Source organism: Schistocerca gregaria, chromosome 8, assembly GCF_023897955.1.
Source record: "Schistocerca gregaria isolate iqSchGreg1 chromosome 8, iqSchGreg1.2, whole genome shotgun sequence".
NCBI classification, from domain to species: Eukaryota; Metazoa; Arthropoda; class Insecta; order Orthoptera; family Acrididae; genus Schistocerca; species Schistocerca gregaria.
Window position 1 is genome coordinate 267,988,979 of NC_064927.1, and position 24,922 is coordinate 268,013,900.

The 24,922-nt window shown below is 40.9% G+C and overlaps 1 protein-coding gene across 1 annotated transcript in view; it reads right to left on the reverse strand.

Annotated features, from left to right (window-relative positions):
- LOC126285413 (protein I'm not dead yet-like) overlaps positions 1-24,922 on the reverse strand; it is a 230,934-nt gene that overhangs the window by 52,028 nt on the left and 153,984 nt on the right. The window contains exon 2 of the mRNA XM_049984775.1: positions 11,683-11,854. Coding sequence (XP_049840732.1) covers positions 11,683-11,854 — 172 coding nt within the window. The remainder of the gene's footprint in view (positions 1-11,682; positions 11,855-24,922) is intronic.

Consider the following 24,922-nt stretch of genomic DNA (forward strand, 5'->3'; position numbering starts at 1 on the left):
AGAAATAGACATGTAAACGTATTTTGCATTTCTACAAAAGCAAAAGGGACACATAGAGATGATGTTCTGTATAATTGAAACTGGAATCTTATTGTTACAAATTACAAAATACTACTTCATAATGCTGCCATGAACAGTTGCTTGTATAGCTTGATGTACAGCACACTAGCTTGCAAGACAGAGAGGTAGGTCAGACCTGGACCAAATCCATGTAATGGATTAATGACAACTGGTCTGGTACACCAGGCAACCAGAGTGCATGTTTTTTTAAGACAGTTTGCCATGCTGGAATGGTTCCCAGTATGATACACAATCAATGGAAATATGATAACACACAGTTAAGATGGTTCTCTCAAGTCAAAGACCAGACCTCTTAAATATAGATTTTGATGAATCTTGTGTGTATTGTAGAGGGATCTTGGCTAGCAGCTTTGCATGCCTGGCCACTAGTTTCCACAAAAAATTAATGTTGAAGTTTCATGTGTACCTCCTAAACCCTTAACATTGATGTATGTGTGTATATTCAATTTCATTATGCAAAATCTCATTAAATAGTACATGTTGCGCAGAATTATTCAAAAATAATCATTCTTACCATAGTAACTTCATTAAAAAATTGATCATTACAGGAAAATTTCTTCATATGTGTATTCCGTTTGTGGTTTGTAGTTAAAACTCCAAATGTTTGGATAATCTTCGCTTTCTATGTTTCCTAGACATGACCTCACTTCTCATTGACCCCTCTCTCTCATGGACCATTACAGAATACCAGGTCCTGTAAGCTGCCAGCTGATATCTGTCACCAGCATTAGTTATTCACAACGTGTCACCAGTTCCCACCAGCATAATTCATTACTTCAGTGCCTGTCCCACCACAACGTGCCATCTGGATTCTCCCCCCTGACACCAGTTTCTCAGAACTACACATGTGGGAACTGGCTTTACAACATGTCCTTGGTTCTCATCACCCATCCTGTCTTAATTTATGTTAATTTCTTCAGTCTCAGCATTTATTTTCAGTATCTACACTCCTGGAAATAGAAATAAGAACACTGTGAATTCATTGTCCCAGGAAGGGGAAACTTTATTGACACATTCCTGAGGTCAGATACATCACATGATCACACTGACAGAACCACAGGCACATAGACACAGGCAACAGAGCATGCACAATGTCGGCACTAGTACAGTGTATATCCACCTTTCGCAGCAATGCAGGATGCTATTCTCCCATGGAGACGATCGTAGAGATGCTGGATGTAGTCCTGTGGAACGGCTTGCCATGCCATTTCCATCTGGCGCCTCAGTTGGACCAGCGTTCGTGCTGGACGTGCAGACCGCGTGAGACGACGCTTCATCCAGTCCCAAACATGCTCAGTGGGGGACAGATCCGGAGATCTTGCTGGCCAGGATAGTTGACTTACACCTTCTAGAGCACGTTGGGTGGCACGGGATACATGCGGACATGCATTGTCCTGTTGGAACAGCAAGTTCCCTTGCCGGTCTAGGAATGGTAGAACGATGGGTTCGATGACGGTTTGCATGTACCGTGCACTATTCAGTGTCCCCTCGACGATCACCAGAGGTGTACGGCCAGTGTAGGAGATCGCTCCCCACACCATGATGCCGGGTGTTGGCTCTGTGTGCCTCGGTCGTATGCAGTCCTGATTGTGGCACTCACCTGCACGGCGCTAAACACGCATTCGACCATCAATGGCACCAAGGCAGAAGCGACTCTCATCGCTGAAGATGACACGTCTCCATTCGTCCCTCCATTCATGCCTGTCGCGACACCACTGGAGGCGGGCTGCACGATGTTGGGGCGTGAGCGGAAGACGGCCTAACGGTGTGCGGGACCGTAGCCCAGCTTCATGGAGACGGTTGCGAATGGTCCTCGCCGATACCCCAGGAGCAACAGTGTCCCTAATTTGCTGGGAAGTGGCGGTGCGGTCCCCTACGGCACTGCGTAGGATCCTACGGTCTTGGCGTGCATCCGTGCGCCGCTGCGGTCCGGTCCCAGGTCGACGGGCACGTGCACCTTCCGCCGACCACTGGCGACAACATCGATGTACTGTGGAGACATCACGCCCCACGTGTTGAGCAATTCGGCGGTACGTCCACCCGGCCTCCCGCATGCCCACTATACGCCCTCGCTCAAAGTCTGTCAACTGCAAATACGGTTCACGACCACACTGTCGCGGCATGCTACCAGTGTTAAAGACTGCGATGGAGCTCCGTATGCCACGGCAAACTGGCTGACACTGACGGCGGCAGTGCACAAATGCTGCACAGCTAGCGCCATTCGACGGCCAACACCGCGGTTCCTGGTGTGTCCGCTGTGCCGTGCGTGTGATCATTGGTTGTACAGCCCTCTCGCAATATCCAGAGCAAGTATGGTGGGTCTGACACACCGGTGTCAATGTGTTCTTTTTTCCATTTCCAGGAGTGTATTTCTTTCTCCACTTCCTTTTAGTCTTCAGTATCTTATATTCTGACTTGCCAATTCCCCTCACCCCTCCCCCCACCACCATACGTCTACCACATATAATGCTCTTACCTTTCTACTCTTATTAACATTTGTACTATGTTTTGCCAGTAATCTCTGTCTTACTTATTACCCTGTCTTCCACCTTTAAGCTCTCAGATTGTCAAATCTCATCGAATGCCCCAACACTGAGCCTTCCATCCTCATCCTGTCCAGTAAGTCTGCCCTGACCCAGAATTCTGGATGATTTTCCATAACTCTTCTCATTTTCTAAACCTCACCAGTCCTTTTCCTTCATCCTTTTTCTTTCCCCTTCAGCCCTTCTGCCAGATGAATGAACCACTGGCTCCAAAAGCCTGCACAATTCCTTAACTCTTTCTTTTTTGTTTTCTTCTGCTTCTGCTTGGTGAGCAGTTTCTTTTTATTTATCCCATTATATCACCTGTACATTTACTTTGAGATTGAAATGGGTACTAAACAGACCTCAGATTACAGGAATCCAAGGAAAACAAAATGTGACTCATATAGGAAAGACCTAAACTCACACTTATCTGAAGTCAGAAACTCAATATGGTGTCTAGAAGATCTTTAGAAAATGGCAGATGAAGTGACATCTGCCATTATGACCTTGTACTCAGAAAACTGTCCTATCACCAAGTGATACCTTGGTGGAACAACATCCTGGAATTGCAAAAAAAGCAGATAAGAAGACTGTTTAATGCCGCAAAAAGCAAAGGACAATGGACAAAAAATATTGGGAGGCCTTAACACAATGTTGTGATTAAGAAAGTGAAACTATCATCCCGGAAGATATCCTATGAATGGTAGAAGGTACAGCTACATGTGCCAGACTTTGTAAAATCTTCAGTACCAACCAACCCAGTAGGCACTCTAAGGTGTGCAAGGACAGCACATGAGATGCTGGATATTCTCCTCAAGATTCCCTTCCCTCAATGCACTCTGGCAGATAACCCAGACCAATATTCAGTCCCTGAGAGGCACTGGTTTACAGACAATCAAACGGAGATTGTGTTAATTAAAAAAATTACAGTGGTTGGTGGGAACACTTTAATCATTCATGTCACCAGGCCCTGATGTAAACTTTACAGATCTACTGAAACAAGCAGGAGACAGACTGATTAGAATCCTATGCAGAATTTTTAGTCATCCTAGCAGCTGGAATCATTCCTAATGCTTGGAGGACAGTGAAGGTTGCTTTCATTCTGAAGACAGGGAAAACTGATCGTATCAAGGCTAAGGATATGAGACCAATCAGCCTGTCCTTTTTTCTCCTAAAGCCACTAGAAAATCTGGTTAATGTGCATGTTAGTGAAGGGAAATTAACTGAGGTTACTTGGCATGTAACCCAACATGCCTATTAACCAGGTGAATCATGAAAAAGCACTACATCAACTAGTCGGGAAGGCGGAAAAAGCACTACACTTGCAGGAAATTGCTCTCTGATTCTGCCTGGACATTTAATGGGCTTTTAGCAATATAGACTTTGAATCCATGGTTAAAGCTGTAGAAGAGCAAGGCATTAACACCACTATATGTAAGTGGATTAATACCATGCTAAGTAACCAATAGAAGGCATCATGTTGAATGAGAAAATAGTGATGAACACCACCATAGGATGCCTACAAGGAGGCATTCTGTCGCCACTACTGTGGAACCTAGTGGGGACTGAATTCCTCAGACAATTAAACACCAGTGGTCATATCCACCAAGGTTACACAGATGATTTAGTCATAATAATATTTGGCAAATTTGCTAGCATCATTAGAATAATAGCACAGTGTACATTGAACATTATGTAGAACTGGTGCAGGAAACAGAAACTAAGAGTCAGCCCTCATAAAACTATTGCAGTATGTTCATGAGGATACACTTTCAGGACACATACTGAAATCTCAAGCTCTTTGACCAAACTCTACCAGTACAGGGGATAGTGAAGTATCTAGACGTAATCTTGGATGCAAAACTATGTTGGACCCACACATATAGAATGTATGTTTCAAAGCAAATGAGGCATTTATGTGCACTAGAAGGGCCTGCGGTAAAAATGGGTCTAAGCCCCAGGAGCACGTACTGGATATATACTGCTGTAATGATACCTATGGCACATTTTGGGGCTACATCATGCTCAAATTAAGTACAACAGAATGTGGCTGTTAAGGAGCTTGGTTAGGTGCAGAGATTGGCCTGCTTAGCCATAACAGGTGGAATTAGCAGCATGCCCACTGCTGGGATGAGGACTATTCTGGGCATACTCCCATGACCCCTTTGGGTTACAATGGAGGCAGTAGCAGGGACATACTGGAATTAATTAGAAGCTTACAGAAAATGCATACCCCCCCCCCCTCCCCCCCCCCCCCAATATAGTAAATGTGGTGAATGTAGGAGTGGTCAGGGAAAAGCCAGGTGACTATACAACAACTTTGGCTGTTTCCATAAACCTTTCAAGGTAATAATTAGAAATAGGTAGCAGTGGAAGAACGAACCTTGATACCACTCAGGAGACATAGTTTGGTTTATTGACAGATAAAAAAATAGACGGAAGGTGCTGCAGCCTGGGTGTACAGGGTACAACCTAGACTAGAGAGAGCAGCCTCTCTGTGGAAGCTTGCTACACATTCCAGGAGGAAATATCTGCTATCAGAGTGTGTGTCGAGGAGAATTTCCACGAGTGCTACATGGATTGTGCCTCTACATTCAATGAGACAGCATAGCAGCTCTGAAATCTCTATCAGACCCTGCAATGAGATCAAAGATCATTGCAGAGTGCCATAAAGCCCTTGTAAGGCTAGTGGAAAACAACAATGTAAACCTGCTGTGGGTCCCTGCTCACCAGAATCGATGGCAGTGAACAAGCTGATAGGCTGGCCAGGACAGGTGTGATACCTCCATCTGTAAGACTGGAACATGATCTAACCATTACTATGCTAATGGTAACAACAACATTATGTAGCTAGATTAAGAGGCATACAAAGAATATTTGACTAATAAGAGGGCCGCACCTACTCATCATCACCAATTTTGTCCAAATGTATGATATATCCAGTTCTTAGAAATGAATGTGACAGAAGTGGGAGCTCCAGATAGCTAAGATTTTAGAAAAAAGTAGTATTTTTGATGGGGGTCAAGTGGGGCATGAACCATTTCTGATAGTGTAGTTTCCAGGCAGTTGTTGGCACAGTGGAAAGTGTGAAAGGTGAGTCGAAAGTTGTGAGATCGAGTCGCTGAGCAGAATTTTTTTTATTTTAAAATCGTATGTTACTTACAGTGCAAATAAACTGAGATAGTGCTCAATAAACTGCATTTGACTTGAATACACCCTCTGTCCAGGAGTACAAATTTTTACTGTTTATCGATTCATGGGGAGGACAAACAAATCCAAAATTATATGACAAATTTTTCAGGATGAAGAAGGAATGCTATAGTATTAAACAGATTTCCCCAAATGTACAAAGCTAATGAAACCTTGTGATGCCTCAACAGTAAACCATGTGTAAGACATATTTTCTCCAGGTGAGGCTAACTGGTGATGCACAGTGAAATGTATTTTGATGCAGTGTTGCTTGTGGCTCTTTATGAAATAACATCGTTCTTTCTTATCAGAAAACTTCATAAATGCTCTTAGCTCATTGAGGGCCACAAGGAATGGTATCCTGAGAACATTGCATCAAAATACATTACACTGTGCATCACCAGCTATCCTCACCAATATTTAGAGAAATGATGCTTTACAAATGGTTTACTGTTGAGCTGTGTGACGAGAGAGAACTTGAGCTGTGTGACGAGAGAGAACTTTTTATGAATATAAGCCAAGTTTGCTTCTGATTAGAAACTTTAAAACAACCATTTGATTGTAAAAATGCAATGTCTACAATGTGTGCAAGATGCTGAGAAAATTACTGCTTCCCCTGTCTTTGTGGTGAATATTACCCCAACATGTGTAAATCATGAACTGTAAAATAATAAAAATACACAATTTTAAATACAATGTTCTCCTGTTTGTCTTGGAATTCCTACCTTGAAATTTATTTCCAAACTTAAATTTTCCCTTGCTATTCCTCTTCATGCTCTTTATGGAAATAATAAGTACAATAATTGAGCATTATCTCAGTTCATTTGCAATGTAAGCAGTGTAAAAGTAGAAAATGTTTCTGTGCAGGAGCTCGATCCCAACTCCTTCGAGTTACTGCTCTGTAGTTCTTTCACTCCATCAACTGCTATCTTTGAAGTGGGCTAACATAAATAGCTCATGCCTCGCCCATATCACAGCAAAAATGCTGTTTTTTCTAAACATTTGGCCATCCAGAGCTACCAGTTTTCTGGGCAAGCCCTACATCTACAATAAATTTGGACAAATTCTGTGGTGATGAATAGGTATGGTCCACTTGTAAGATCCAAATACAGAAACATGACAAGCTAATGATGTTGAACCCATGTTTCAAGAGACGTTCAGTAACCCTGGGCTTGAACAGGAGACAGGTTAAACTAATGGAAGGACTGATGACTGTCCATGGGAACATTAAGGAATGCCAACACATGACACATGCAAAAAAAAGCAACATCGTGTGTCATTCTGCACGATTGGTTGGAGGCCAGCAGTAGCTAGACAATGTAATTATTTTCCCATGCTTAGGCTGCCATTACCACCACAATTCAAATGGCTGCATTTGGAGTGGTGACTTTACCAGGGCATGCAGCCTGCTGATGAATTGTATTGTATTGTGTTCAGCAATGATTCCTGGATCCACATTACTGTAGATGATGCCCACTGGTAATAGTGGTGGTGACCTGGGTAGAGGTCTCAGTCTTCCAGTGTTTTGGAGAGGCACAGGAATGTTTCTCCAGGTGTCATGATGTAAGGAGCAATTTGGTATGACTGCATGTCATGGCTAGTTGTGATTGAGACAACTCTGATGCAACAATGGTACATCACAGACATTGCACATCCTGATGAAATGCGACAATATTGTAATGTCATTTTTCAACAGGGCATATGTCTCTATGAACTATCTGCATGATGTTGAGGAATTCCTATGGTCAGCAAGATCCCCACATCTGACCCTGATAGAACGTGTGAGACCAGCTCCAATGTCAAATCTGTCTCGGTGGCACCATCCAGGATATCAGGACCAGTTACAACAGTTGTGGCTGAGCTTACTTAGGGAGAAGACACATGACGTCCTTCCCAACAAAATCAGTGCATACAGGGTGTGATCAGACAGTAATGGTAATTTCTGTTTTTCTTAATGAATCTTTATTTATTCGTCAACATAAATTTCCTCTACTACAAAGTAATCCCCCTCAGATATGATACACTTGTGCCAGTGCTTTTTCCACACTTGGAAGCACTTCTGGAATTTACTTTTCATTATTGTGTTTAGCTCATTCAGTGATTTTGTTTTTATCTCATAAATGGTGGGAAAATGATGTTCTCTTCAGCCTCAGGAATCGAAAGAAGCTGCAGAGTGAATACAGAAACTGAGGCAACATAATGGTTTTGTTTTTTGCAAAAAATTATGATAAAGCATTTAGGTGTGAGTGGGAGCATGATTGTGGTGCAATTTGCACAAATGGTTTTGCCACAGTTCTGATACTTTTCTTTGGATTGCTTTATACAAACAGCACACAACTTGAAGGTAGTATTTCTTATTGACTGTACAACTGTAATCCAGCAACTCATGATGCACTATCATATTGTAATAGAGGAAAAAATTGAGAAGAACCTTCACATTTGATCAAACTAGCTGGATTGTTTTAGGCCTTGACTCTTCAGGCAGTTTCCATTGGGACAACTGGGTCTTGCTTTCAACGCCATACTGGTACACCCACATTTTGTCACATTTTATAGTCTTCTTTACAAGTTCTGGATCGTTGTCAACTTCATTCTTCTTGAGTGATGCCTATGCAATGTCATTTTTAGTTGAAATCCACCAATGTTAGAGCAAACTTTGCTGCTACACGTTTCTTGGGCAAAACATCTGAAAAAAAAACTGCTTGGCATTAGCCAAAGTATGTGCCAAAACTCTCTGATGGTGATTCGGCAATTTTCAAGAACCAACTTTTTACTTCTTCTGCTTCATTGTCAGTAACTGACATGTTAGGATATCCAAGGTGGTCCTTATCTTCAGCGACATCTCAACACTCTTTGTAAGGTTTATACCACTGGTAAACTCTTGTCTTACTCATGATAGATTCACGAAAACCCACAGTCAACATTTCAATTGCAGTGCTGCACTTTATTACATTTTTAAAGCAATATTTAATGCAAATTCTTTGATCAATCTTTTCCAAAAGAAAACGCTCACCTAGTGCTTGAAAGCATGCATAACCTTTTTGGCTGTCAACAGTAAACTAAATATTCAAAACAGCTGAAAAAGTAAACCATCTGGAACATGTGCACTGACAACACAAAAATATATTTTGAAAATCAGGTGTATAAATCCCATGAAATTAAAAATTACTTTTTGGTTAAAAAAGGCAGAGTAGTTCACTCTTACCCAGGATGAGAGGGTCTTACCTGTTGTGTGGATAACTGGGCAAAATCTTTGTCCCCCCTCACCCTCATCAGAGGTGAGATCCTCTCATCCTGGGTAAGAGTGAACTACCCTGCCTTTTTCAACCTTCTCTAACCTATCCCTCAATCCTCTCCAAATAATGAACTGGAAGATCTGAAAGCCATGATTGTATCATGCACTTTTATATGTGTTTATCAGCAATACTAAATATTTTGCCTCCTGAAAGTAAGTGCTGTCCAGCAAACGGTCTTATAATTTTGTAGTGTTATCAAGTGAATTTTGCTTTTGATACAATCAAAATGAAATAAACAAATCCATAATCTATTAAAAACAAAGATTCCAAGACTTACCAAGCGGGAAAGTGCCGGTAGATAGGCACAATGAATAAAACACACAAACACACACACAGAATTTCGAGCTTTCGCAACCGGCGGCTGCTTCGTCAGGAAAGAGGGAAGGAAAAGGAAAGATGAAAGGATGTGGGTTTTAAGAGAGAGGGTAAGGAGTCATTCCAATCCATGGAGCGGAAAGACTTACCTTAGGGGGAAAAAAGGATAGGTACATACTCACACACACACACACACACACACACACGCATATCCATCCATACATACACAGACACAATGTCTGCTTGTGTCTGTGTATGTATGGATGGATATGCGTGTGTGTGTGTGCGAGTATATACCTATCCTTTTTCCCCCTAAGGTAAGTCTTTCCGCTCCCGGGATTGGAATGACTCCTTACCCTCTCCCTTAAAACCCACATCCTTTCATCTTTCCTTTTCCTTCCCTCTTTCCTGACAAAGCAGCCGCCGGTTGCGAAAGCTCGAAATTCTGTGTGTGTGTTTGTGTGTTTTATTCATTGTGCCTATCTACCGGTGCTTTCCCGCTTGGTAAGTCTTGGAATCTTTGTTTTTAATATATTTTTCCCATGTGGAAGTTTCTTTCTATTTTATTTCCAAATCCATAATCTGATTTAAAAAAGAAATAAGAAAGAATGAAAGAAGAAATATTGTGTGCTTTACACTTGTGTCTTAAAAGATACTTTTTCCAGGCAGTTTTGGTACAATCATAATGGAATCAACAAATTCATATTCTGATATAAAAAATAAATAAGAAATAATGAAAGAATAAAAATTGTGTGCTTTACACTTGTGTCTTAAAAGATACTTTTTCCAGGCAGTTTTGGTACAATCATAATGGAATCAACAAATTCATAATGTGATATAAAAAATAAATAATAAAGAATGAAACAAGAAAAATTACGAGCTTTACACTTGTGTCTTAAAAGATACTTTTTTGAGACAGTTAAAAAAATGAACAATAAGATTATCCTCTAAAGATGCCAACTAAAATTTGTGTTGAGGCCTTCCAATGACTAGGGAATTTGTACACTCACATGTCAACATGGTTGCTCTTTACAGCATTTGTGGATACTATAAAAACCTCTCTTAATATTACCTGTGACCATCACAACAATGTGATATTATGTAGAGAATACAGTAACAAAATTACGGTAGGAAGATTAAAGACTGTACGGATTTTTAAAGTAATCATTCTTGCCACGTGTTATCTGTAAACAAATGGAATGACGTTTAGATACATCCGGTATGAGGTGCACTACACAAAGCACATCATCTTGTCTAATGGAATTTGGATGTAGCTATAAATATGAAGGATAGGATGATTATAAATTACTTGATGATTTAATAAGGTATATTATCACCAACACTGAACATGGATGCATAAAAACACAATATGAAAGAGGGAAGTTAGAAATTATGATACTGCCACTGAATTGCATAGTTATCTAGAGAAGTACGTATACATTTCTCTTATTGTAGAATATGGTGTAATTACTAACTGTAGCTGTGTGCTTCCATAAACACAAAGAGAGAAAGTTCTTGTGTTTCAACTTGGCATTCTGATATTATGCTTCAGATATCTCAATCAAAATGTAGTATAAATATATTTGCAGCAGAAAATGCATTTGTGGTAAAGGGGAAAGATGCACTAGAAGTCAGTTTCATGTCAACTAAGTGTATAAAAGTTACCCACAGAGTCCTCAGTAACCGCTGAGGACTGTCATCCACCAGTGGTTAAGATTCCACAGTGTGACTGAGGTGGACCCCATACAAACTCTGAATAATCCTACATGGAGGAAGATATTTTGTGAAATGTATTTGAGTTCAGAGCATCTACCTCTGCAGCTGAGTGGTCAGTGCATCTGATTGCCATGCCAAGGACCCAGATCCAATTCCTAATATGCCAGAGATTCTTCCTTGGGGGTATGAATAGAATAGGGTCCAGCCAGTCATTGACGAGCTGCTTGAATGAGAAGTAGTAACTGCAAGACCTGGAAAATTGACAACAGCCAGGTCAACAGCCCTTCCATACTGCATCTGAATGGCAGTGTAGGGCAGAAGATGACAGATCATACACCACGCACTCAGCATCATAAGGTCCTCTGGGCCTGCTTGTGGCGTATTTTTTTTTTCTTTTTTTAATGTTAGGAAAACAGAAAATTTTTCAGTTTTCGTTTTAAGTCTTTCTTCAGGGCAAATTTAATTGTAGATTTGCTTTGGTACAGTTTGAGATCCTTTAGATGAGTCAAGAAAAGCAATCAGAAACACAAGCAACTACTTGGCTGTATATGTGTACTTACCTACAAACATCATGTTGGTTTCTTTCAGGTACTGAATGCAGACATCATTGGAACTGAGTATGCCCAGCATTGGATACAAGACGACAGGCAACAGTGAAGTTATGGGCAGTGGGAGAACTTCTGTCATCCAGTAGACGGCCATCACAAGCACAACAAAGCCACATCGTGACTCCTGCAAGCAACAAAATGCTGCCTTCAGTTGCATACTTGGTGAGCCATTTGAAAATTTAAAATGATTTTCTGCTAAATTCAGTTTCTGTCTTGTAGACAGGCAACACTGCAATTGTTTCTTCTTTGCACTTCCTGCTACACTATACAAGAGCTATTAGGTAGCAGTGCTTAGTCAGTTACTTATCTGTAAATAATTAGCATATGTTAAAATGTAAACTGAGAATAAATGGGTGAGATTTATACAAATTACATGACTGTGCATGTTGTCTAAGTACTTATATTTTATATTTGTTGATCTAATGTTATTATACAGTGTAGACTGTACAGATAATACTGGACAGGTTAAAAGTGCATAATGTAACAAGTTTTCACAGAAAATGACTTCATAGTGAATCAGTGAATGGAACTTGAATGTGGAGTAATGAATGTTCGTCTATGCCTGCATAACTGTTTATTTTTAATAAACTAACACACAATACCCGTACCATAGCACACAGATATTCTTTGACAAGGTGCATACATATTTATCTCATTTCAAGTCCTGCTGAACCCATAGAGCCCAGAAATTTGCAACACATTTTCCATAATTAAGTTTTTCAACCTATCTTTGTAAACAGTTTCGATCATATGGATGACATAAATTATTAAATTTGAAACATATAGCAGGCTTATTTTCTGCTCGTACACTCACTGCAACCTATTTTGCTTTTGTTAAACCACTCTGAAAGTTTTGACATAGATTTCCATAGTTGTCTATACAGTTTCTACACTCTAAAATTGTTTCTGTGTACTGTTCCCCAAATGGCAATTTTGAAAACTTCACCAACAAACTGGAAAGCTGTCTATCTCATTTAGCACACCTAGGAGCAAAAACTGCCTTATGTGGAGACTTCAAGATCCATTTTGGGGATGGAAGTAACAAAGAGGGAATTTTTATGAACTTAGTAAGAAGCTATGGACTATTTGTTGCAAGTTGTCTACCACCAAGAGGAGATGTCTGTCTTGATACAGTTGCTACAAACTTAAACAGTTGGGACTACAGAGAAAGTGTGGTCGATCCTATGCTTGCTGGTCACAGTGCAGTAATCATGAAGCTATGGACAAACTCAGTAAGTACCCAAAAAATTCCCAGCTGGCATCCAAATTACGTTTTCAGAAGTAGGGTTATTACAAACAAAAATTTAGATGATTCGAAAACTGCGGTGTCTTCTGAAGACTGGCATCAAATGTGTGAAGAACTGGCACCAAATAATACATTCAGTTCCATGATCCTGATTCTTAAAGCCAGATCTGATGAAAATTTTCCACTAAAACCCACGAGACATCCAATTTCCAAATCAAAATACACACGCAAAACTGTCAAATGAAAGAGTTGGTGTACCTTTACGTCAGCTAAAATAAAATTCATGGTTCAACTACTAAATGATAAAGTCAAATCCACTGAAGATATTGGCATCAAGGACAGACTATACTCCAATTACCTATAGGCTAAAAGGATGTATAGAAAAAAACGTAAAGAAAGCAAAGAAGGAAAGCTATGCTAGGTTTAATGAATAAGCTCACGATCCTTGCAAGGCAGTATGGGATCCAATTAATGAACATAGGCAAATGTCCACTTCTTGCTCTAATTCCTGCAGTCTAGATGAATTTAACGAATATTTTATAATCATAGTAAAAAGCACAGCAGGTGAAATTACTGACTTCAGAACAGATCCTTAAAGAACTACGAAATTTGGAAATAAATTCAGCATGGTAATGTGGACGAGAGTGTATCCAAAAGACATAATAGAAATTATAAAAGACAACAAATACTCAGGGACTCCTGATATTTATGGCATGTCCTGAACTATATTGAAAACTATAGTTTGCATAATAGCTTAACCACTGTCAGCAGTAATAAATAAATGCCTCCATGCCAGGGAATTTCCAGACTTCCTGATTGTAGCTCACACAATACCAGTTTACAAAAAAAGTAAACTACACGACGTTCACACTACAGACTTATAACACCAGTGCCAGCCAAGGTGAGGGAAGCCATAATGAAAGATTAACTGTTAAGTTATTTTGAAGGAAATAACCTCTTTTATGATACACAGCATGGCTTTTGGAAAGGCAAGTCAACTACAACAGCAGTACTTGTCTTAGTTACAAATAACAGTTGGGGTTTTGAAGACAGGTAGTCTATAGCATTGGCACTCTGTGACCTTAGTAAGGCACATATCACACATAAGGCCAATCTCAGCAAGCTAAAATCATATGGTATTGTGATAGCTGTTCCACAAACTATCAAATCCTACCTAAATAACAGACAACACACTGTATCAGCTCAAGGAGCAGAATCAGATGAAATAAAGTTAAAACATGGTAAGCTACAGGGATCCGTAATAGGGTCATTGTTGTTTCTTTTTTTATTATTATTATATAGTATCCATTGGGCATAACTTGAAGTTTGCAGATGACACAACCTTATTCTCAAAAGTGGAGAATGTGCTTCAAGGTGTTCAACAAGCAGAAGTCCTATTCAGTGAGGCCAATGCCTGGTTCATCATGAACAAGATAAAAGTTAAGGAAGACAAATCACAGAAGATGACATGCAGCCTAAGTGATACTAGAGCACTGGGTGACACAGCAGCTGTTAAGCTTCTGGCCTTTTTCATTGATACCAAGTTAACCTACACACTAAACATGTATGTTCCAAACTCTCGCAGGTCCTGTATCTCTTGAGGGAAATAAAAAGTTTTATATCACATCAGTACCTGTTAACACTGTTCCACAGTCACATCAGCTATGCACTTTTACTGCGGGGCCATTCTGCAGGTTGCAAGAATGTGCTTTTGATACAAAAGAAAGCAACAAGGATCATTACCTTAAGAAAAATGTAAAAAAAAAAAAACTGACCATTGCAAACTAATTTTTTCCAGATTAGGAGATCTGACTATTTTCAGTCAATATATTTTCAAATCCCTTGTTCACAAAAAAAAAAAAAAAATCATGAGACCCCAATAGAGCACTTGCTACAAAGACAGTATAGGGCCTAGATAGACCAAGATGTCAATTAAAAGACGCATAATGGCTTCCCAATGGTTGCCTTAAGTTATTTAATACCATACATAAGGATATTCAGTAATTACCACTCGAACAATTTAGAACTAAAATTTTGTGTACACTAAAAGGACAACCTTTCTACAGTAAAGAAAAATTTTTCTGTGGTAATGGAACAGTGTCTAACTGAGCTGCAACTCAGTGCCAATGAAAACAGCAGCAACTCTTGCTATTTTACCACATGATTGTCTTAATATTATAATCTAGTTCTTATATACCAGTATATGTTTTGCAGTACTCTCTTTAGTATCACAGTTTAAATTGCCGTTTTTTAAATTAATTTTAGTGTGGTAATGTTACTGTAAAATTAACATTATCTGTCTACCTATGGCTGGTGAATGACAAAGAACTTCTAGTAAAATGTAATAAAATAGATTTTTAGATGTTCACATGTTCAATTGTATCATTTACAAAATAAGTAACTTCTACAGCAGGCTGTACAAAACGTAAACAATGTTGGTTCAGATTTAGATAAACACGAGCAATTCTCTAATTTTGACTTTTTTTCGCTTCGATTAGTCTAATGCAAAGGAGGCATCATAATGACAAATCCTGGTAATTTGTTTCCCCTAGCCTGAGCGAATTAATATGTTATAAGATGACATCTCAAAGGCGAAACAGAAATGCCTTATTGACAGAAGAATGACATCAGTGTCAATTGTTTGCCGGTCATTTCTAAGGATGATTTCATTTCAGGTTTTGCTGCACGTGTAGTAAGGTAAACTTTATTACAAAATTCTGTAGCAAAATACGTACCGGTACATAAATATCAGCACTTGGCATATCTATTGTTCACTTAGGCAATACATTATATATATGATTGTTTAGAAATACCTATAATATAGCAGTCAAATTTTCGTTTTCTAATATCGTAGACACTTATGAACTGAATGATAGTGGAGATGCGATTGTTAGCTAATTTTGAAGTTCACTTCCTATGTGTCAAGCTCTTTTTATCTGGTGCAGCCTAATCATAATTGATCTCTTTCTCAGTTCGATACCTGTCGCTGAAGGAAGTATCATTGTTGCTGTCCCAGGTCCGTGAAATGATGCTTTGTGCTAATTTTACAGTGCTTCATTCTTAACCGCACCATAATCCCTCATTACATAAATCATTTCTGATAAATAAAGCATGCAAAAAATTCCAAACACGCTTGTAGAAATGGATACTTTTAGCCTATAACACAGACACACACTGATCAAATTGTAACTGTCAGAGTATTTTCTTCGTGAAATGCCACGTATTTGGAGTTCTTATAACTGTAACGGAAATATACACTCCTGGAAATTGAAATAAGAACACCGTGAATTCATTGTCCCAGGAAGGGGAAACTTTATTGACACATTCCTGGGGTCAGATACATCACATGATCACACTGACAGAACCACAGGCACATAGACACAGGCAACAGAGCATGCACAATGTCGGCACTAGTACAGTGTATATCCACCTTTCCCAGCAATGCTGGCTGCTATTCTCCCACGGAGACGATAGTAGAGATGCTGGATGTAGTCCTGTGGAACGGCTTGCCATGCCATTTCCACCTGGCGCCTCAGTTGGACCAGTGTTCGTGCTGGACGTGCAGACCGCGTGAGACGACGCTTCATCCAGTCCCAAAGATGCTCAATGGGGGACAGATCCGGAGATCTTGCTGGCCAGGGTAGTTGACTTACACCTTCTAGAGCACGTTGGGTGGCACGGGATACATGCGGACGTGCATTGTCCTGTTGGAACAGCAAGTTCCCTTGCCGGTCTAGGAATGGCAGAACGATGGGTTCGATGACGGTTTGGATGTACCGTGCACTATTCAGTGTCCCCTCGACGATCACCAGAGGTGTACGGCCAGTGTAGGAGATCGCTCTGCACACCATGATGCCGGGTGTTGGCCATGTGTGCCTCGGTCGTATGCAGTCCTGATTGTGGCGCTCACCTGCACGGCGCCAAACACGCATACGACCATCATTGGCACCAAGGCAGAAGCGACTCTCATCGCTGAAGACGACACGTCTCCATTCGTCCTTCCATTCACGCCTGTCGCGACACCACTGGAGGCGGGCTGCACGATGTTGGGGCGTAAGCGGAAGACGGCCTAACGGTGTGCGGGACCGTAGCCCAGCTTCATGGAGACGGTTGCGAATGGTCCTCGCCGATACCCCAGGAGCAACAGTGTCCCTAATTTGCTGGGAAGTGGCGGTGCGGTCCCCTACGGCACTGCGTAGGATCCTACGGTCTTGGCGTGCATCCGTGCGCCGCTGCGGTCCGGTTCCAGGTCGACGGGCACGTGCAGCTTCCGCCGACCACTGGCGACAACATAGATGTACTGTGGAGACATCACGCCCCACGTGTTGAGCAATTCGGCGGTACGTCCACCCGGCCTCCCGCATGCCCACTATACGCCCTCGCTCAAAGTCTGTCAACTGCACATTTGGTTCACGTCCACGCTGTCGCGGCATGCTACCAGTGTTAAAGACTGCGATGGAGCTCCGTATGCCACGGCAAACTGGCTGACACTGACGGCGGCGGTGCACAAATGCTGCGCAGCTAGCGCCATTCGACGGCCAACACCGCGGTTCCTGGTGTGTCCGCTGTGCCTTGCCTGTGATCATTGCTTGTACAGCCCTCTCGCAGTGTCCGGATCAAGTATGGTGGGTCTGACACACCGGTGTCAATGTGTTCTTTTTTCCATTTCCAGGAGTGTATTAATGACAACGGCATCTATCCGTCAGATGATTTAACCAGTTTTTTTTTTTTCATAGTATAGACTATCACATTCGGATGCACTGAACGGATTGTAGCAGTTTATAGTACTTTCTTCGTGAAATGCCACTATTTGAAGCTCTTGTAACGGTAATGAAAACATCTTAATGACAACAGCATCGATTTAGTATATTCTTCCCCTCAGATAATTTAACAGGTTTTTTAGTTTTTCTTAATTGTGTAGAGATACGTTTCTAAATGATGACAGCGAAGTGATTTCACACCTGTAGTTTGTAGATGACGTCCTGAAAGAAGTTTCAGTGGGGTGTAGGGAGCCCAACACCTGGACAATCCAGTTCTGGAGCTAGTGTACATTCCTTGCTATTGGTTGGACATTGCGCGACAATGTTGACGGCTGCCGGACAGGAAACACTCGTGGTTCGAAGCCGACCAACTTTTGCAGGTTTCAGTCGATCCAGAACAAGAAAGCCCTTGCTCTGAACATTGTGAACAAACTACATACGCGATCATACTTGTTTGTCAAACTCGCTCTTTTCTATCCACGTATTTGTCAAACAAGACCGTACACACACCAACAAAGTCTGTAACTTTAACCTCACTTTTGAAGCAGGCTCTCTTCGTGTCACAAAGTATATTACGACTAATGGGAATGGCTACCAAGGCAGACAAAGCATTTCTTGTGTTGACTTCAGAACTGTTTATAAAGAGAGAAATATACACATGAAAGTCTGCCAAAGGAAGCGCTGCACTCAGAACCAGATGATTGCATCAGGTTTCTCAAACTTTTAGCAACTGAGCTAATTACATTTCTCAGTGCAGCCAAGAATACGGCACAGAAAGAGGACACATGTTAAGCAACTTCCTCATTTCCGATATGACAGATAGAAGAGTCCGCTAATTAAAGGAGTTTATTATGATGCAGGCAAATATGGTCCAAGGACAATGAAATTAAGCCACCCCGCAGTCGCAGTCAAAGCAGTAGGCAACTGCGTCTCCAAGGAAGGCAGTCTCACTTGTACGTCTGTGCGTAATCTAGTAGTAGTAGTAGTAGTAGTTTTATTCATCCGTAGATCTCTTTTTACAAGGATATAGGACATGTCAAAGTATTTACAAGCTTATATTAAAAACAAAGATTCCAAGACTTACCAAGCGGGAAAGCGCCGGCAGACAGGCACATGAACAAAACACACAAACACACACACAGAATTACGACTCCTTACCCTCTCCCTTAAAACCCACATCCTTTCATTTTTCCCTCTCCTTCCCTCTTTCCTGACGAAGCAACTGCCAGTTGCGAAAGCTCGTAATTCTGTGTGTGTGTTTGTGTGTTTTGTTCATGTGCCTGTCTGCCGGCGCTTTCCCGCTTGGTAAGTCTTGGAATCTTTGTTTTTAATATATTTTTCCCATGTGGAAGTTTCTTTCTGTTATATTTACAAGCTTAGATCAATTTACAATAAGCTAATTCGTATACACATATATTTACAGACTTCTAGAGACAATCATTAGATTTTACTCCTGGTATACAATAATTTATTTACAAATGACTCATTAAATAATGTAATGCCACACTATTCACTCATATTTCACTATCAGTCACTGCACACACTATACACACATTGTTTCATAACACTTCACTCACTACATACACATACACACACACACACACACACACACACACACACACAGGTGATCCTTGGGCCATTTTCTGTACTGCAAGTTCCCATTTGCTATCCTGAAAAACTGAGTCAGCATCCCTTCATAATGAGTGAGATGTTGAGCTCAGAAAGAGGAAGAGGTGTTAGTATTGTGCTATGCATAGCTTGAGGGGAGAGTGTCTCTAGAAAGGAAAAAAGAAGAAAAATAATAAAGTGAAGCTGTTATGTGGAATATTGGATGTTTTATAATCATCATTATTATTATTATTTGTTTGTATAACATTTTTTTATTTAACCCCTACTCTGCTTTATCTAAGTAATCCTTCAATGTATAAAATGTATTGCATAACAGGTACTTTTTAGCTGCCTTCTTAAATAAGTGTATTTTTTAAATTTCTTTAATCTCTTTTGGTAATTTATTGTACAGTTTTATTCCTTGGTAGAAAATGCTGTTCTGAGTTTTATGTTTATTTTTTCTTGGTAAATGTAAGTTGAGTCTATCTCTTGTTGCATGGTCATGGACAGAGCTGTTTGTGCAGTAATTGCCAATGTTACTTTTGATGTGTACAACTGACTGGTAAATGTGTTCACATGGAGCAGTTAAAATTCCCAGTGTTTTGAACAGATCTTTACAATGAGCTTGACTACTATTTCTGGTTATTATTCTTATGGCTCTTTTCTGGAGTTTGAAAATTGTGTTCATATTTTGTGGATTTGTTCCCCAAAAAAGAATGCCATAGCTAAGAATTGAGTGTACATATGAATAATATGTAACTAAAAGACACTGCATGTTACACACAGATGATAGAATTCTAAGGGCATAACATGCTGATGACATTCTGTTTGCAAGTACCTTTGTGTGTTCGCACCACTTCAGCTGAGAGTCAATATTCATTCCTAGAAATTTTGCATTTGTTACACAGTCTATAGAGGTGCCATCTACATTTAATTTAACATTGTCATTTTTACTCTTCAAACTGAAGTTCATGGCATTAGTTTTCTTTATGTTTAATGTTAATTTGTTGCTTATTGACCAATCGTAAACTTCCTTGAGAGTTTCATTTGCTTTCTCGGTAAGGAGTTCTCTTGTTCTCTCAGTGACTATAATATTGCTGTCATCAGCGAAGAGAATTTTCTCACCATGAGTAACACTACTGGGAAAGTCATTGATGTATATCAGGAATAGTATTGGTCCTAATATGCTACCTTGTGGAACCCCTATATTAATATGTTTTGGTTCTGATAAGTATTTTACTAAATGTTTAGATCTATTTGAAGTATGTGCAATCTCTACTCTTTGTACCCTATCTGTTAGGTATGATCGAAACCAGTCATTAGCTACCCCTCTTATTCCTAATGCTTCTAATTTATTTAATAGAATCTTGTGGTCGACTGTATCAAAAGCCTTAGAAAGATCCAAAAATATGCCTGTGACACACTCATCTTTATCAAGAGCATTAAGTACAACTTTTGTGAATTCTACTATGGCTGACTCCGTATTTTTGCCACTTCGAAAACCAAACTGTGATTTGCTTAAAAGATTGTATATATTCAGATAATTCATTAATCTGTCTTTCATAATTGCTTCTATTATTTTTGAGAATGCTGACAGCAGGGAAATGGGCCGGTAATTTTCTATGTCTTCTGCATTACCTTTCTTAAGCAAAGGTACAGCTCTTGCCTGTTTTAGCTGCTCTGGAAATGTCCCTGATGCAGTGTACATGTTTCACTACTGTGGGATGTTGTCTCGTGTAAGGACATTCGCTATACCTACTGGCTTCTCCTTATTTTTACTGACATGTAGTCACCTGAAATGTCAAGGGAAAACATGACAGCATATTTAAAGACGGTCTTTTATACTGTGAAATGATCGTTTTTTCGTAGGAACTTCATTCGAGAGAGAGTTCGAAAAAAAGGGTACTGTTCTTCTGAGCGGCGACATTGCTTGATTTTCTTTCATTTGTAGCTGACTCTTCGTAATACAAGTTTACTACGCCTTAAAAGCTATGTCTGTGTTTAAACTTCAAACACCAATGTTAAGCGCTGTCGGGCGTGGCCGGCACTCGGACGGCTGACCATCCAGGCCACCATGCGCTGTTGTCATTTTTCGGGGTGTACTCAGCCTCGTGATGCCAATTGAGGAGCTACTCGACCGAACAGTAGCGGCTCCGGTCACAGATAACCATCATAACGACTGGGAGAGCAGTGTGCTGACCACACGTCCCTCCTATCCGTATCCTCAATTGAGGATGACACGGCGGTCGAATGGTCCCGATGGGCCACTTCTGGCCGGAAGACGGAGTGCTTTTTCTTTTAAAGAGATTTGACGTTCCTGATTGAAGAAATTCCTCTAGTAGGGACAAATTCTTCTATAAGTGGGAAATATTTCAAGTTAAATCGTCATCGTTCGTAAAGAAACTGCCGACATGCCAAGCAAGTTTTTATTTTTTTAGGGAACAAAAATACAGGCTGACCCGATTTTAACTTGTAATAATATTCAGACAAATGTCACTAGGTAACTGAAACAGCGCAAGATGTAATCGGAATGGTCTAGAGTTTCGGAAAAAATCCGCTAGATGTTGGTACGAGCTCTGACCTCAACATTGGATAGGGCGTACAGGACCGCGAGACCAGGTTCAAATGGCTCTGAGCACAATGGAACTTAACTTCTGAGGTCATCAGTCCCCTAGAACTTAGAACTACGTAAACCAAACTAACCTAAGGACATCACACACATCCATGCCCGAGGCAGGATTCGAACCTGCGACCGTAACAGTCGCGCGGTTCCAGACTGTAGCGCGAGACCAGGCTTTACACTCTTGGCCTCCTAGGTCCCCTGACTTGACACCATGTGGTTTCTTCCTGTGGGGACATGTTGAACAATATGTTTACGTTCCTCCCTTACCTCGTGACACTGATGAACTCAGACTGAAAAATAAGACACAAATATGCGAAAATGTATTTCCTATTACTTGGTCCTCAACACCTCAACGTGAGAACATTAATCGTCTACAGAACAACTGTAGAGCTTCCATTTTTTAAAAAAATTCTACTGCCCTCCCACTTGTATGTTTTGCCTAGAATATTGATTTTCTTCTTAATACAACCAGCTAATATATATAGCCGGGAAGGACATACTCTCTCTATCATTTTGGTAACTGCCGCTAATGTACATAGAGGTGACAAAAATTCATAGGGTACCTCCTTGCTCGGGGTAGTGCAGCAGCCTTGCTTGGCATGAACTCAGCAAGTCCCCTGCAAAAATATTGATCCATGGTGCCTCTATAGCGGTCCATAACTGCGTATCTGTTGCCGGTGCAGGATTTTGTTCACGAGCTGACCTTTGGTTATGTTCCATAAATGTTCGATGAGAGTCATGTCGGGCGATCTGGGTGGCCGAATCATTCGCGCAAATTGTCCAGAATATTCCTGAAACCAATCGCGAACAACTGTGACCCTGTGACATGGCACATTGTCATCTGTAAAAATTCCAACGTTGAATGGCTGGAAATGATATTCAGGTAGCAGAACATAACTGTTTCCAGTTCAATGATCGATTCACTTGGACCAGAGGGCCCAGTCCATTCTACGCAAACATAGCCCACACCATTGTGGAGCCACCACCAGGTTGTCCACTGCCTTGTTGACAACCTGTCCATGGTTTCGTGGGGTCTGCGCCACACACATGGCGGTACGCGATACAAGACGCATTCGCATATGGATGTTTGCATCATGAACAGTGTCCTTATGGGCGTCTTTCATACCTTCTACATATGTGGATCCTACATTCGGTTTATACCACGTCTTGGACGTTCATTTCATAGATACGACATAGTGCATGCCCGTCATCTGTGTACAACTAAGCATGTTATACTTTGACACGACACATAGGTCATGTTCCTTCTTTTTACTTCTTTGTGAGGTATTATTTCCTTCCATTCATCACCTTTTACAGTTATTTTGTCTTAGAGGAAGTTATTTCAGGGTTGTGCAGATAATGTGTCCGACTGTCCAATAAAAATCGTGGATACTATTTAAAGAAATTTTTAATAGATAGTATAATTTTACAATGTATTGAGTGGAAATTCTTGATGGTATATTTTAGATGGTTGACAGTGGATGTATCTGTTCTTTCCGTCAAAAAAAAAAAGGTTAAAATAGCACTGAACACTATGGGACTTAACATCTGTGCTCATCAGTCCCCTAGAACTTAGAACTACGTAAACCTAACTAACCTAAGGACATCACACACATCCATGCCCGAGGCACGATTCGAACCTGGGACCGTAGCAGTCACGCGGTTCCAGACTGAAGCGCCTAGAACCGCACGGCCACACTGGCCGGCCTTTCTGTCAAATGTTCGGTGTAAATTCACTTGTAGAGTCTTGCCATCGTTTCTCTTTCTGTTTTAATCTGTTTCTATGTGACTTGGTTGATAAGTCGATTATGATATCTTTAATGTTTTATGCATACAGGCCTGAAGATGACGCACTGAAGCGTTGAAACTGGTAGCGACAAAATAAAATAAAATCATAAGGACGGCTGTAGGTGTTTTTATTTACTTGTCACGATAGTAAACGGCCGTCGTCCCAGAGACCTCCTGCTAAACCGAGCGAGGTGGCGCAGTGGTTAGCACACTGGACTCGCATCCGGGTGACGACGGTTCAATCCCACGTCCGGCCATCCTGGTTTAGGTTTTCCGTGATTTCTCTATATCGCTGCGGGCAAATACCGGGATGGTTCCTTTCAAAGGGCACTGCCGAATTCCTTCCCCATTCTTCCCTAATCCGATGAGACCGATGACCTCGCTGTTTGGTCTCTCTCCCAAACAACCCAACCCAACCCTCCTGCTAAAAGGATGGATATACAAAAATAATTCACTATATTCTGCACGTCTCGCAGCTGACAGTGCTGCAACAGGTCGTGACTTAGGCTTTTGATAGGTTGTCACATTAATGTGACTTGACAGTGTATTAATATGATGATTTCACTCATCACTTTTGAATACGCGCATGAATGTATAGGTGAATGAATATTTAAAAAAAAAAATGGCTCTGAGAACTATGGGACTTAACTGCTGAGGTCATCAGTTCCCTAGAACTTAGAACTACTTAAACCTAACTAACCTAAGGACATCACACGCATCCATGCCCGAGGCAGGATTCGAACCTGCGACCGTAGCGGCCGCGCGGTTCCAGACTGTAGCGCCTAGAACCGCTCGGCCACCCCGGCCGGCGAATGAGTATTCCTTTTATCACGATTTCTTAATACGTACGTCCACGAATGTGACATTGTGATTAACGTTGTCGTTGTTATTATTTTTTATTGTTATTATTATTGTGGCTTTAAAAGAACGTAATTCACTGTAGCGATACAAACGTTCTGTGGAAGCTTAGGAAAAAATGACGAGCCCGAACGCAGTGCGTCAGACTTCCAGTGTGGCGCTTGATCAGCTGCTGGACGGCTTGCGCTCTCCGGCTCCAGCGGTACGTGCTTGTTAATGTGGAATAACCGGGTTATTCAGCCAGCGGTACGTATTTAAGACAACATACAGTGCCTACTTTTCTTTAGATCGCGAGCTTCACCCAAGAAG